Genomic DNA, 15,189 nt, shown 5'->3' with positions numbered 1-15,189 from the left:
AGGGAAGGGTGAAAGATTCAGTGAGGAATGGACCTCCAAGGTTCGACGCCTAGAGGATGAGTTTGCTCAGCCAGAGAGCAGGGCTAATAGGGAGGCCCAGGAAAGGGCTTCAAGGATTAGGGATGCTTTAAGGGAGCAATTTGATGCTGAGAGCCAACAGTAATGTTTGGTGCATTTGATGTGCTTTGCTGTACCTTGGGGTACAATATTTACCACTTCCAGCAATAATATAACGTAGTGAAAAAGAAAAAAAATCCTTTATTCAACATACAGTACATAAAAGGCAAGGGGGTTGGGGTGGTGGACTGTACATGCACAGGTTTGAATATGTCCTATTTTGATCACTATTCAATGTCTGTTGCACTTCAGGATTACTATGATGCAGGGTAATGGGGGTGGAGTGAACAGGGTAAGAATTATAGTTATCAGGGCTGGTAGGTGATCGTACAGGTGTTGGGGGCAGCTGGGGGTAATAAGAAACTGGCTGCTGGAGAAAGTTGTTTTGTGGAAATACTGGGGAACAAGAAAGAGGGCTTTGGGAGGGCTGTGGGTTACAACAGTACATATTTGTCTGCATGGCTACGAGAGACTCGAAAGACTCAGTTTGGCGAGCCAGGAGGCTTATCATCTGCTTTGTGGTTTTTTTTGGCAGACAATTCCTTTCTCCTGCTTTCTGTTTGCCTCCATTCATGTACACTCTGTCTCCATTCATACATTTTCTCTCTCCATTCCTGTGTCTTCCTACTTTCTCTGTTGTAGTGACTCATAACAGATTTGATCAATTCCTCTTTTGATTTTCTGGGATTTCGTCTCAAGTTCTGCAATCTACGTGAGGCCGGTGATCCGGCTGCATTAGTCAAGGTCACTAGAAAAAAGAGAGATAGAACCATGTAATACACAGAGGCTACATTGTTTATTATCACACAGTGAAAGACTTTTTAGACTTTTGGTGGCATCCTTCTCACATACCTCACATAACACAGAGAGGGCAGGGAAGCTAAAGTCATGGCGAGCAATGGGGTGAGTGGTTTTCCCCCGAGTTCCCCTTGGGAGTGGGAATTGACCGATGGGTCACTGGGGTTTATCTGCAATGGGTACAGGAGGTAGCTGGTGTCCTGAACAGGGGACAGTAGTGAACAGGAAGGTGGCGAGCTGCTGGGGGGGGGGTGGGTTTGGGCTTTGGTACACGTTCATGCCGTCCTGCTGGTGAGGGGGCGGGAGGAACGCACCGCGGTGCTGGATGCCTGCTGGGAGGGGGTGCATAACACCGGAGCGCACCGCGGTGCTGGATGCCTGCTGGGAGGGGGGTGCATAACACCGGAGTGCACCGCGGGGCTAGCTACGTGCTGGGAGGGGGGTGCATAACACCGGAGTGCACCGCGGGACTAGCTACGTGCTGGGAGGGGGGTGCATAACACCGGAGTGCACCACGGTGCTGGATGCCTGTTGGGAGGGGGGTGCATAACACCGGAGCGCACCGCGTGGCTGGCTACGTGCTTGGAGGGGGGGGGTAAACAACAGAGCGCAATGGGCTGGGGAAATGCGAACCTGGCGCCCTGCACTCAAGTATCCCTAAATTCTCAACAGGGTTTCCTACTGCCAGACATATCACTGCTGCGTGTTACCTGGGAAGAGAGGGTCTTCTACAGCAATGTGGATACCGCCCTGGCCCCTATGCAGCTTGCCTGTGTGCAGCCATGGTCCCCCCACCCCTCGCTGCACAGTGGATCGGACGAGTTAGCCTGACCGGGACAAGGACCACGGTGGCTCTCCCGATCAACTTGAGAAAGCAAATTGCAAACGCTCTAGCTGCAACTTTTCAAGAGATTACCGAGGCAGATTACAGAGACGTGATAGAGCAAATCAATGGGCTATTCCACGTTTAGGCATGCATGCAGGCAGCCATAACCCCAACCCTCCTCTCCCAAAACATAAAAATCTACTTACCCCGAGCACGATCCTCAGTTTCTTCCTCACCATCAACTTCCAGCTGCTGCGACTGGCTAGCCTCCTCCTGGCTTGAGAAGAGCTCCTGGCTGCATGTGTACTGGGACTCCGGGGTGTCTCCCTCCACGCCAGTAGCCTCACTGTCGCCTTCCTCTACACCCTCCCCCACTTCTCCCTGCTGTGAACTCTCCATCGTGGTCCTCGGATTGGCAGTGGGGTCACACCCAAGTATGGCATCCAGCTCCTGGTAAAAACGGCAGGTTGTGGGGCCAGCTCCTGAGCGGCGATTTCCCTCACGAGCTTTGCAGTAAGCACTCCTCAGCTCTTTTATTTTGACCCTGCACTGCAACGCGTCCCGTTCATGGCCCCTTCTCATCAAGGACTGCGATATCTGCCCATAGGTATCATAATTTCTCCTTCTGGAGCGCAGCTGTGCTTGCACAGCCTCCTCTCCCCAAACACTTATGAGGTCCTGCAGCTCTGCATTGGTCCATGCTGGGGCTCGTTTGGTGCGTGGAGGCATGGTCGCTGATTGATTGATTGATTAATTGCACTCCACACCTGGCTGAGCAAACAGGAAGGGGATTTTTAAAATTCCCGGGGCATTTAAAGGAGGGGTCAGGTGAGCCCAGGACAGTGGAGTTTGCATGATTACCAGAGAGGCTTCTAAGGTATGCTGGGATACCTACTTATGCCACGGAGGTCAATAGAAATGCTGGTGGGTGTCTACACTTGCTGACCAGTGCTGGATCACCAGCGCTGGATCCTCTACACCCGAGCCTCGACCGGGTGTACAGCCAGCGCTGCAACCAGGGAGTTGTACACAGTGTGTACAAATCCTAAGTTGCAGCGCTGTAACCCCCTCACCAGCGCTGCAACTCTGTAGTGTAGCCAAGGCCTGTAAGTGGATATATATTAGGGGAAACACTGTGCCTTTAGCCACAGACTGTGGGAGGGGGATTGTAAGGAATTCTGCTTCAGTGAGGCAAAACGTTTCCAAGAAATTTTGGATGCATAGACTCTGCATGTCTGAGATGATATTCTTTTGACAGATGCAACTTACTCTCTCCAGTGCAGTAGGCCAATGTGTTGGGAGAGAGGAGGAAAAAGCCATGGACTTGCCTTCTCTCCACCTACTCTGGGGGTCTGTGTGCCGTAGAGATCTTAGGTCAGAAGCAGCTCCTGTGCTTCGCAGGACACAGTGGCTGCTATTTTGCCTGATCATTATGTGTGCTCTGAAAGGGGTCATTATGCCCTTTCTCCACACTATGCTCTTGCTTAAGTCCTGACAGAATCTGGCCCTGTAACAGGAATGTCAATTTAGATTTATGGTTTACTTCACAATCAACGTTTCAGTATACACTAAAAACTGGTTCTACTGTATCTACAAAGGCATATATGGAGCAACAGGGTAAAACATGGCACCTTCTTCAGGGTGGTGTGCAGAATCTGAGGTATCACTAGTGGGTTTTCAATAATATTTTCACAGAAGCTTTACCAAGCCCACACTGAATGTCATCAATTTTATCACACCTTTTAGCTGCAGTGTTTCTACACAGACTATGAAGGCTGTATAATTGATGACAGTGCTACAGCGTGTATTCTATTAGAACTGGTTCTAAATCCAGCTACTCAGTCCAGAGAGAGAGAGAGAGAGAGAAATAAGAAATGCATGCTTATATCCAAAAATAAAGTACTACTCTAACTGGGTTAATGACTTTAGTCTGCTGTTACTTATTTGTATTTACTTCTGGATCTATCGACCTAAACTCTTCCTATGCTGTTGTAGTTTCCTTAAAATGTAGTAACCATAGTAACAGCTGCAGTTCCCTTTTTGGGTACGATACGTTTAAAGAAGATTGCTAATAACAAAATACAATGCCAACATACACAATGTAGCTACTGCCCAAAGCACCAGGCCAAATAGCCAGGGCATTGCTCAACCAGGTGGCTTAAGTGTTTTTGGTAAGCTCAGAGAGCTGATAGGTAAGGTCCCATGGGAATCAAGACTGAGGGGAAAAACAACTGAGGAGAGTTGGCAGTTTTTCAAAGGGACACTATTAAGGGCCCAAAAGCAAGCTATTCTGATGGGTAGGAAAGATAGAAAATGTGGCAAAACCACTGGCTTAACCACGAGATCTTGCATGACCTACAAAATAAAAAGGAGTCATATAAAAAATGGAAACTAGGTCACATTACAAAGGATGAATATAGGCAAATAACACAGGAATGCAGGGGCAAGATTAGAAAGGCAAAGGCACAAAATGAGCTCAAACTAGCTATGGGAATAAAGGGAAACAAGATGACTTTTTATCAATACATTAGAAGCAAGAGGAAGACCAAGGACAGGGTAGGCCCACTGCTCAGTGAGGAGGGAGCAACAGTAACAGGAAACTTGGAAATGGCAGAGATGCTTAATGACTTCTTTGTTTCGGTCTTCACTGAGAAATCTGAAGGAATGTCTAATATAGTGAATGCTTATGGGAAGGGGGTGGTTTAGAAGATAAAATAAAAAAAGAGCAAGTTAAAAATCACTTAGAAAACTTAGATGCCTGCAAGTCACCAGGGCCTGATGAAATGCATCCTAGAATACTCAAGGAGTTAATAGAGGAGGTATCTGAGCCTCTAGCTATTATCTTTGGAAAGTTATGGGAGACAGGAGAGATTCCAGAAGACTGGACATGGGCAAATATAGTGCCCATCTATAAAAAGGGAAATAAAAACAACCCAGGAAACTACAGACCAGTTAGTTTAACTTCTGTGCCAGGGAAGATAATGGAGCAAGTAATTAAAGAAAGCATCTGCAAACACTTGGAAGGTGGTAAGGTGATAGGGAATAGCCAGCATGGATTTGTAAAGAACAAATTGTGTCAAACCAATCTGATAGCTTTCTTTGCTAGGATAACGAGCCTTGTGGATAAGGGAGAAGGGGTGGATGTGGTATACCTAGACTTTAGTAAGGCATTTGACACGGTCTCGCATGATATCCTTATCGATAAACCAGGCAAATACAATTTAGATGGGGCTACTATAAGGTGGGTGCATAACTGGCTGGATAACCGTACTCAGAGAGTAGTTATTAATGGCTCCCACTCCTGCTGGAAAGGTATAACAAGTGGGGTTCCGCAGGGGTCTGTTTTGGGACCGGCTCTGTTCAATATCTTCATCAATGACTTAGAAGTTGGCATAGAAAGTACGCTTATTAAGTTTGCCGACGATACCAAACTGGGAGGGATTGCAACTGCTTTGGAGGACACGGTCAAAAATCAAAATCATCTGGACAAATTGGAGAAATAGTCTGAGGTAAACAAAATGAAGTTTAATAAAGACAAATGCAAAGTGCTCCACTTAGGAAGGAACAATCAGTTTCACACATACAGAATGGGAAGAGACTGTCTAGGAAGGAGTATGGCAGAAAGAGATCTAGGGGTCATAGTGGACCACAAGCTAAATATGAGTCAATAGTGTGATACTGTTGCAAAAAAAGCAGACGTGATTCTGGGATGCATTAACAGATGTGTTGTAAACAAGACACGAGAAGTCATTCTTCCGCTCTACTCTGCGCTGGTTAGGCCTCAACTGGAGTATTGTGTCCAGTTCTGGGTACCGCATTTCAAGAAAGATGTGGAGAAATTGGAGAGGGTCCAGAGAAGAGCAACAAGAATGATTAAAGGTCTTGAGAACATGACCTATGAAGGAAGGCTGAAAGAATTGGGTTTATTTAGTTTGGAAAAGAGAAGACATGATAGCAGTTTTCAGGTATCTAAAAGGGTGTCATCAGGAGGAGGGAGAAAACTTGTTCACCTTAGCCTCTAATGATAGAGCAAGAAGCAATGGGCTTAAACTACAGCAAGGGAGATTTAGGTTGGACATTAGGAAAAAGTTCCTAACTGTCAGGGTAGTTAAACACTGGAATAAATTGCCTAGGGAGGTTGTGGAATCTCCATCTCTGGAGATATTTAAGAGTAGGTTAGATAAATGTCTATCAGGGATGGTCTAGACAGTATTTGGTCCTGCCATGAGGGCAGGGGACTGGACTCGATGACCTCTCGAGGTCCCTTCCAGTCCTAGAGTCTATGAATCTATAAAATGCCAGGGGGCTAAAGAGAGACCGATTGGAAGCTGTCTGTTGAAGGAAGCAAGCCTGCAAGAGTTGAGTGTGTGACTGAAGGGAAGCACAGAGACAGAGATTCTTGGGCACAGTCTGCTAGAGTGACCTGCTGACGTTGGTTTCTACTGTGATCAGGAAAAAAGAAATTCAGGTAAATTTTTTATTAATCAACAAGATTGCATTAAGAATATCTCTTAGTCTCATTATAATTTCTCATTCAAAGAGAAACAAACCTACAAGGGCTAGCTCCCCAGACTTAAAAGGCAATAATACAAAACACTAGCTGGGTGACACCTTACTTAACTGAACAAAGGGTAACGGTAAAAACAGAGTCCCCAGGAAGAAAAGTAGAAACTGGAAAAACCTGGATTTGTGATAAGTTACAGGAATATTGAGATCAAATAAAAATCTTGAGTATTTACCTTAACAAAAAAATAAAACCCTTTTGCTTCTAGGTTATTCAGTGGAGACCAGAAATAATAAAAAAAAGCTGAAAATGATGATGAATTTTTCATTGAATTTAGTTCTATTTCCATATATATATATATCTATCTATATCTATCTATCTATCTATCTATCTATCTATCTTAGGCAAGGGCTATGTAGTACTACAATCTCCAACCTATTGTGTGCAAATGAGCTGAGTTTTGTTTTACTGTTATATAGTTGCAGTGTAATTTCACTCTCTCAACCCAGCCTGTTTGTCTGTATGTCAGGACACGACAGGTGGGTAAGACAGACTGTAAACTCTCCTTTGTTATTGTCTGGATAACCCCTACTATAACAGGGCTCTGGTCCTTGATTGATGTTCTTAAGCACTACCACAATGTAAATAATAAATAATCTTGTGAGGTCTTGTGAACTGGATTCTCTGTGAATAATTAAAAGCAATATGATGTGTTTATCAATTTACTCTATAGGAAACACATACTCTGCATAACAAGCTGAAGTCAGTGATATATTCTTAATGGCGGAGGAAAGAGATATTTTCAGGGTGATACTCACCTAACACAATGACCTATTCATCTCCATCATCTATCAATAACTCCCTGTTCGTATACAGTCTGTAAATGGTTTGGAACCTAAAACTGTTTTCTCTGCTTGACATGTGGCTACAGTTGTGGTCAGCAGAGGCACCTAAACTGAATCTCCTCCATCAGTCTGACAAAGTGAATGGCTGGCATTCTCCATGGCCTTTGGAATTCACTACCTCCCCAACTCTGTAACAGCCAAACTTTTTTAATTTTCAGGGTGCACTATAAGGTAACTCCTTTCTGCCTCTGCCCATGAGGAGCTAGGTATTGGAAAGGGTTGGCAAGTAGTAATATAAGGTTCTAGTGTGGGACTGTGTGTGGGTTAGTTAATTTCTATTATATTAACACTGTCACTGGGCATTTTATATGATCTGGGGGAACTGATGGATCTATTTAATTAGTGTATTCTTAAAAGATTGTCAAAAATGCCTAGAGCATATTACAGTGCATCACATCCTACTGCTACTGGAGACTCTCATTAATAACCAAACTTCCATACAAACGGACTTCATTAAAATAAGACAGGAGATCTACATTACTCACTTCACCTCCTCTCTACCAAGGAAAAAGGACTGTAAGCTGTCTAAACTCCTACCTGCCTCATGGGGTCACAACTGTGGTACCCCCAACCCACCCAGCAATATCGTCAATCTATCCAACTACACACTCAGCCCAGAAGAAAAGTCTGTCCTATCTCAGGGAGTCTCTTTCTGCCCTGCCACCCCACCAACATGATACAGTTCTGCGGCTATCTGGAAGCCTACTTTCACCATCTCCGACCCAAAGAATACTTTCAGGACAACACTGAACAGTGCACTGATACACAGATACCCTCTGATAAAGAAAACTAACTCCCGGCCCAAAAGCTGGGTCTTGATCAGGCTCGTAATTACATCAAGGCCTTAGGCCTCAATCGTACTAACATACAGCAGAGTAAGAAAAATGATTAATTACTAACCCACTTGAGGCTCACTCTCTGATTTTAGTATACACTATCCTAACACTACTATCATAACACTATTATATTACTAAATGCTGCTAAAATAATTAATGCTGCTATATGGGGTTAAAACTGGAAAATCCCTGAAATAACCAGTCTATCACTGCCAAAAAGGACTAACAGCTGTTGGGTCATTATAGTTTATTAAGTAGCTCATGTAAGCATAAAATATAAATCATAATAACCTGACTAACAGAACAAACAATATGTATTTTTGGAACATAAGTTCCTCAAAATTGTTTGAGAAACAGCTGCTCAAACCGCAAGAAAAGGGTAACCGGGGTGTCAAGGTCTTGGCAATAGAAGGAGCTTCCTAAAAGGAAGTAAAAAGGACAAGCTTTGCAATTTTTAGCTCTTTTTGCAATAATTGTTTTGAGAAAATGTCATGTATCAGCCAAATAAGGTAATGACGGATGTGTAAGCTCATATGATAATTTGCGGTTTTAGGCTTTATAAGCACAAGTATCACTGCTGTAAGGTAGAGCGACTTACCTCTTGCTAGAGGACCTGTCGTCTCTCCGTGCATATGCATGTATTCTCTGATTAATCAATAAAGGAGCCTCAGGCTGTCTGATCAACTCAACTCGTTGGTGGTCATTTCCACGACACCTCCCGCCAACAGCACAAGAAGAACTCCACATGGACTCCTCCTGAGGAAATGACAGTCTGGACCTATACATTGAATGCTTCCGCCGACATGCACAGGCAGAAATTGTGGAAAAACAACATCGCTTGCCATCCACAGCCTCAGAAACCACCCTGACATTATCATCAAAGAGGCTGGTAAAGGAGGTGCTGTTGTCATCATGAACAGGTCTGACTACCAAAAGGAGGCTGCCAGACAACTCTCCAATACCAAATTCTACAGGCCACTTCCCTCAGATACCACTGAGGAATACATTAAGAAACTGCACCGTCTATTCAGGACATTCCCTACACTAACACCGGAACAAATCAACATACCCTTAGAGCCCTGACCAGGGTAATTCTATCTACTACCCAAGATCCACAAACCCGGAAATCCTGGACGCCCCATCATCTCGGGCATTGGCACTCTCACTAAAGGACTGTCTGGATATGTGGACTCTCTACTCAGACCCTATGCAACCAGCACTCCCAGCTATCTCCGTGACACTACTGATTTCCTGAGGAATCTACAGTGCATTGGTGACCTTCCAGAAAACACCATACTAGCCACCATGGATGTAGAGGCTCTCTACACAAACATCCCACACACAGATGGAATACAAGCTGTCAGGAACAGTATCCCTGATGATGCCACAGCACAACTGGCTGCTGAGCTCTGTGCCTTTATCCTCACACACAACTATTTCAAATATTAGATGACAATATATATCTCCAGATCAGTGGCACTGCTATGGGCACCCGCATGGCCCCACAATATGCCAATATTTTTATGGCCGACCTGGAACAACGCTTCCTCAGCTCTCGTCCACTCACGCCCCTTCTCTATCTACGCTACACTGATGACATCTTCATCATCTGGACCCATGGGAAGGAGTTTCTGGAAAAATTCCACCATGATTTCAACAGCTTCCACCCCACCATCAACCTCAGCCTGGACCAATCTACACAGGAGGTCCACTTCCTAGACACCACGGTGCAAATAAGTGACGGTCACATTAACACCACCCTATACCGAAAATCTACCGACCGCTATGCCTACCTTCATGCCTCCAGCTTCCATCCCGGGCACATCACACGATCCATTGTCTACAGCCAAGCACTGAGGTACAACCGCATCTGCTCTAACCCCTCAGACAGAGACCAACACTTAAAAAATCTCCACCAAGCATTCTCAAAACTACAATACCCGCACAAGGAAATAAGGAAACAGATCAACAGAGCCAGACGTGTACCCAGAAGCCTCCTACTGCAAGACAAACCCAAGAGAGAAACCAACAGGACTCCACTGGCCATCACATACAGTCCCCAGCTAAAACCCCTCCAACGCATCATCAGGGATCTACAACCCATCCTGGACAACGATCCCACACTTTCACAGGCCTTGGGTGGCAGGCCAGTCCTTGCCCACAGACAACCTGCCAACCTGAAACATATTCTCACTAGTAACTGCACACTGCACCATAGTAACTCTAGCTCAGGAACCAATCCATGCAACAAACCTTGATGCCAACTCTGCCCACATATCTACACCAGCGACACCATCACAGGACCTAACCAGATCAGCCACACCATCACCGGTTCATTCACCTGCATGTCCACCAATGTCATATAAGCCATCTTATGCCAGCAATGCCCCTCTGCTATGTACATCGGCCAAACTGGACAGTCGCTACGGAAAAGGATAAATGGACACAAATCAGATATTAGGAATGGCAATATACAGAAACCTGTAGGAGAACACTTCAACCTCCCTGGACACACTAGAGCAGACCTTAAGGTGGCCATCCTGCAGCAAAAAAACTTCAGGACCAGACTTCAAAGAGAAACTGCTGAGCTTCAGTTCATCTGCAAATTTGACACCATCAGCTCAGGATTAAACAAAGACTGTGAATGGCTTGCCAACTACAAAACCAGTTTCTCCTCCCTTGGTTTTCACACCTCAACTGCTAGAACAGGGCCTCATCCTCCCTGATTGAACTAACCTCATTATCTCTAGTTTGCTTGCATATATACACCTGCCCCTGGAAATTTCCACTAGATGCATCTGACGAAGTAGGTATTCACCTACGAAAGCTCATGCTCCAAAACCTGTTAGTCTATAAGGTACCACAGGATTCTTTGCTGCTTTTACACATCCTACTAGGAACTAATACATCAGTGGTCGAACCTTCTTTACATAAATATTTTTAAAAAAACTATTTAGTGTATTTAATTCTGTTTTACACAAACCACCAGAAATTAAAAATGTAGCTTCTGGAAGACAGCTGAAAAGAGCATTCAGATAATTTCATGATACATCGTAAGAGTATGGCCCATTGTTACACAATGTATTTGATACGAAGGACCAGAAAATTATAAATGCTATCTGAAAATATATAGTCACAATAACCATGAAAGAATGAGGTATGCAGAGGGAGGGAGTGAGGGAGGCAGGCAGGGATAGCTCAGGGGTTTGAACATTGGCCTGCTAAACCCAGGGTCGTGGGCTCAATCCTTGAGCGGGCCACTTAGGGATCTGGGGCAAAAATCAGTACTTAGTCCTGCTAGTGAAGACAGGGGGCTGGACTCGATGATCTTTCAAGGTCCCTTCCAGTTCTAGGAGATTGGTATATCTCCAATTATTATTTCATGAGACTTGCCAATTTTAATGCAAGAAATATAGCACGGAGCAAACTGCTGTAGCTCTTAATACTGCATGTAAATTTAACAGGACAGATTAATAGTAGATTATTTTTGTGACAAGATGCAAACCTACTGTCTGAAGAATCTTCCTTTATCCTGTACTTGCCATTTATTTATTTTTTCTAAGAAATTGTGTCTAGCAGAATTTGCTTTGTACTGAAGGCTGTAAAATAATCCCAGTGTCATATCTTGGCAAGCCTACAAAAAGAGTTCACTTGCTGGTGAAGTAAACATTGCTTCCCTTTTAAAAGATTCTTAATGGGTCAAGCAGGCTGCTGTTTGTGACTCATGAGCTACAGAATGGACTGGAAATCTTGTTTTAAACTTACCATCTTTGATCTCTGATGCATTGATTTGCATGAAAAGAAACCCTCCTACACACTCCCTTTTATTCTCTGTTCTCCACATGTTGATATTTGTATTACTGAGCAGAAAAAATATGTTCTAAGGTACCAGGTCAGCAAAATGCATAAACACATACTTTATTTTAAGCCCATAAGCAATCCTATTGAGTGCAATGAGAAAAACACTGAGGAAGTGAGTCCATACTCTAATGGTTAGGGTGCTAGCGTGGGACACAGGAGATTTGGGGTTTGACTCCCTGTTCTGCCACAGACTTCATGTGTGATCTCGAGCAAGACACTTGTTTCCCTCTGCAAAATGAGAACAACAGCACTTCCCTGTCTCATGGGGTGTGGAAAGAATAAATACATTGAAGATTGCGAGGTATGCTTAACAATACTGGGTTCCTAGCTGGGCCTCTTGCTCTCTTTTTTAAAATAAGACAGTTCATACTAGGTTGAGATTTTCTTTATTATATTAATTCATTTATAACATATTCAAGTGAACAGCATTTCCTGCATGTTTTTAAAGATTCCAGAAATTAGCTAACGTCTCAGCCAAAAATAGTGTACCAGAATTGTTTAAGGAAGCTATAGACAGTATTAGTGAAGGAGAATTTGTACCGGTAGCTTGTGCTGGCAGTTCTTGCCTTCCTACACAGAGAAGATATTGCCATATTTTATTAAAAGGCTAGTATGTACTTTTATTATGTTACAGTGATCATATTTTATTTTTTGAATGAGAAAGAATGTTCCCATTGGCAAGCTTCTGGGACCATGTGCATCCACTTATGGCCTTAGCATTGGGAAAAGCTTTTTCAGTAGCTGGTACATCATTAGTTTAAAGGAAGTGAAGAGCAGCAAATGTTTTTAAGAAAAATACAGACTGGACACATCCTGTAATTCCCCCTCCTACCCCGCCCCCCTGATGATGAGCTAATTTGTTCTGTTTACAAAGGCATAAAAGAAAACATAGAACTGCCATACTGAATCAGACCCAAAGTCCATCTAGCCCAGAAACCTGTCTTTAACAGTGGCCAGCACCAGATACTTTAGAGGAAGGTGCTGGAACAGTAGCTGTCAAAAATGTCTTGCTTACCTGTAGCTTGGAGTAATAGATATGTTGAAACCCCCATAGCCATATAAGAAAGCAGGATGAGATCCATCCAATTTAATTCCCTTTTTGTGGACAATAAACATTGGGATCTTGGTACCATCTTTGCTGGGGTAGAAAACCTAGGATAACACAGAGGAAAGATGTTTGAAGTACTGTTAGTGCTGGGAACTATTTGAGAACTCACAAGTCACAAGTAGTTATTTCTATGTTTTTATTTTATACGGATAGAAGTCTGGGAACTGTTGAACTGTAGCCTTTCCCCTGCAATTTAATAGTTTGTTACTGAAAAAAGAGAGGAAGGCCATAACTATCACCATCCATAAGGTTTGTCCCTAACTTGACTGACAGTTTTAAAAAATATGTACCAAAATAAGACCAAACACCTTACTAAGAGTATGATTCTGTTACTTTTACTCACCCTGAATAGTACTTACTCAAATGACTAATGGTCATAGAAAACTTTATGAAAGGAATATACTAAGCTACACAGACAAAGAATAATAAGAAAAATTACAAATTAAGATAAAATATATATTTTTAAAATACTAGAACTAGACATTCACACAAGGAGGAAAGCAGGGTAACAGAGGTAGGAGAAGGAAGCTTCATCAGTTCCCCAAAAGATTGAGTAGGCAATTAGAGCTATCAGAAGCTGACAAATAATTCTTTTAAGAATTACATCTCAAAATTCCAGATACTGTTGCTGCACTAGTCGCAGGAGAAACTGATAAGCTTATGGTAAAAATTTAGTGATTAGCCCACTTAGGACTAGGTCAGTACTAGATAACTGGAGATTTCATGACACCATAGGAGTATTTAAACAAGGATCATAAAATAAAATAAAATAAAAATCCTGTATGGGATTGATCCTAGATTACTGAAGTCAACTAGAGTTTGGGACCTAAAAGCACAATTTTACATGAGAGGCAGACTGCAGCATTTTAAAAATCCATGGTAACATATCTAGGAACATTTATGTTTTATTTATTTTTATCGTGGATATTCTTGGTTTGGCCCACGGCTGTTCCATCATTAGCCACAACAGCATTATTACATTTGTATTAACAGCATTCTTCACCAATCAGAAGTGTCACTTTCACACATCATATTTTAGGCAAGAGAGTGATCTTTGACTGGTGTAAGAGTTTCTTCGTACTAACGCTAAACACTTTTACAGTAATGAAATCACTGAGATGGAAAGAGACTACTGAACATTTTTTAAATGTATAATCTAGTAAGGGGGACACACACACACAGATTTCAAAAAAAGCATTTACACTTGACCTTAGAACTGGCTGACTTGCAAGGTTAAAAAAAAATAGGAAATTATTATAACAAATTCAGATTGGTTTGGGAATACAAACCAGAGAGTATTATTAAAGAAGCACAAATGTCAAGACAGTGGTGGGTGAAAGGGCTGAAGTGGTGAAATAGGTGGGAAGTGACAAAATGGCCAGCATGCAGCCCATTGTTTGCTTTGCACTGTACATACCTAACTATGAATAATAGAATGATGTTGTGTAGCCTGGTGGGAAAGAACGCAGCAGAAAATACAGCATAGAGGAACAAAACAAATCTAAAGTAATTTGACTAAGTAAGGCTAATGGACTAAAAATGGCTTATGCTATTCAGTGGAGTAAGAAAGAACAGGAGGATATTAAATAATTGTGGATGCTACAATCTCACAAAATTTTAAATACAGAAGACAAACCAAGAAGAATTCTTAAGATGAATGAATAATGCACTGAAACTAAGGACAAGACATTTGGCAGAAATATAAAAATATAATAGCAATAGAAATAGCAATCTCCATCCAGAAATGAAAGCCTCATCTCCAAAGGACTTATCTACACTTACAGTAGTGCAGCAGCACCACTGGAGCACTTAGTAAAAATGTTACCTGTGCTGACGGGAACTTGTCTCATTGGCACTCCACCTCCTCAAGAGGCAGTAGCTTTGTTGATGGGACAGCCCTTCCTTTGACATAGCACTGTTTATGCCAATGGTAAGGTCAGATTTTCCACATCACTGAGTGACGTAGTTATACCGACAAAGTTTGTAGCGTAGACCAGGGCTACAAAAGCTCCTGGGACTCCACTGGGTCCAGGACTGAAGCCAGGTGCCCAGAGTCAGTTTATCCAATCCCGTCTGGCTCATTTTATTCCGGGGGTGGGAGTGGGAGAAAGAGGAGCTGAGTCAATCCTGCCTGAACTGCGCAGTCGGGTGGAACTGTATTCTGCTCACAGAGCCAGCCAAGCTCTCCAAGACGACACTCAATAAAGGCTTGATGCAGGAGACACAGACTCTTC

At 43.1% G+C, this 15,189-nt stretch overlaps 2 protein-coding genes across 2 annotated transcripts in view; both read right to left on the bottom strand.

Moving 5' to 3' along the window:
• Positions 1-15,189, bottom strand: part of PREP (prolyl endopeptidase) — a 168,825-nt gene that overhangs the window by 17,272 nt on the left and 136,364 nt on the right. The window contains exon 11 of the mRNA XM_050949268.1: positions 12,863-12,999. Coding sequence (XP_050805225.1) covers positions 12,863-12,999 — 137 coding nt within the window. The remainder of the gene's footprint in view (positions 1-12,862; positions 13,000-15,189) is intronic.
• On the bottom strand, positions 239-2,670 carry LOC127049067 (zinc finger and SCAN domain-containing protein 20-like). The gene is made up of 2 exons (XM_050949341.1): positions 1,948-2,670; positions 239-865 (listed from the first exon to the last, which is right to left on the bottom strand). The coding sequence occupies exons 1-2, from the start codon at positions 2,468-2,470 to the stop codon at positions 600-602; spliced, it is 789 nt and encodes a 262-aa protein (XP_050805298.1). The 5' UTR covers positions 2,471-2,670; the 3' UTR covers positions 239-599.

This window comes from Gopherus flavomarginatus, chromosome 4, assembly GCF_025201925.1.
Source record: "Gopherus flavomarginatus isolate rGopFla2 chromosome 4, rGopFla2.mat.asm, whole genome shotgun sequence".
NCBI classification, from domain to species: domain Eukaryota; kingdom Metazoa; phylum Chordata; order Testudines; family Testudinidae; genus Gopherus; species Gopherus flavomarginatus.
This window is presented reverse-complemented; position numbering and strand designations above follow the sequence as displayed.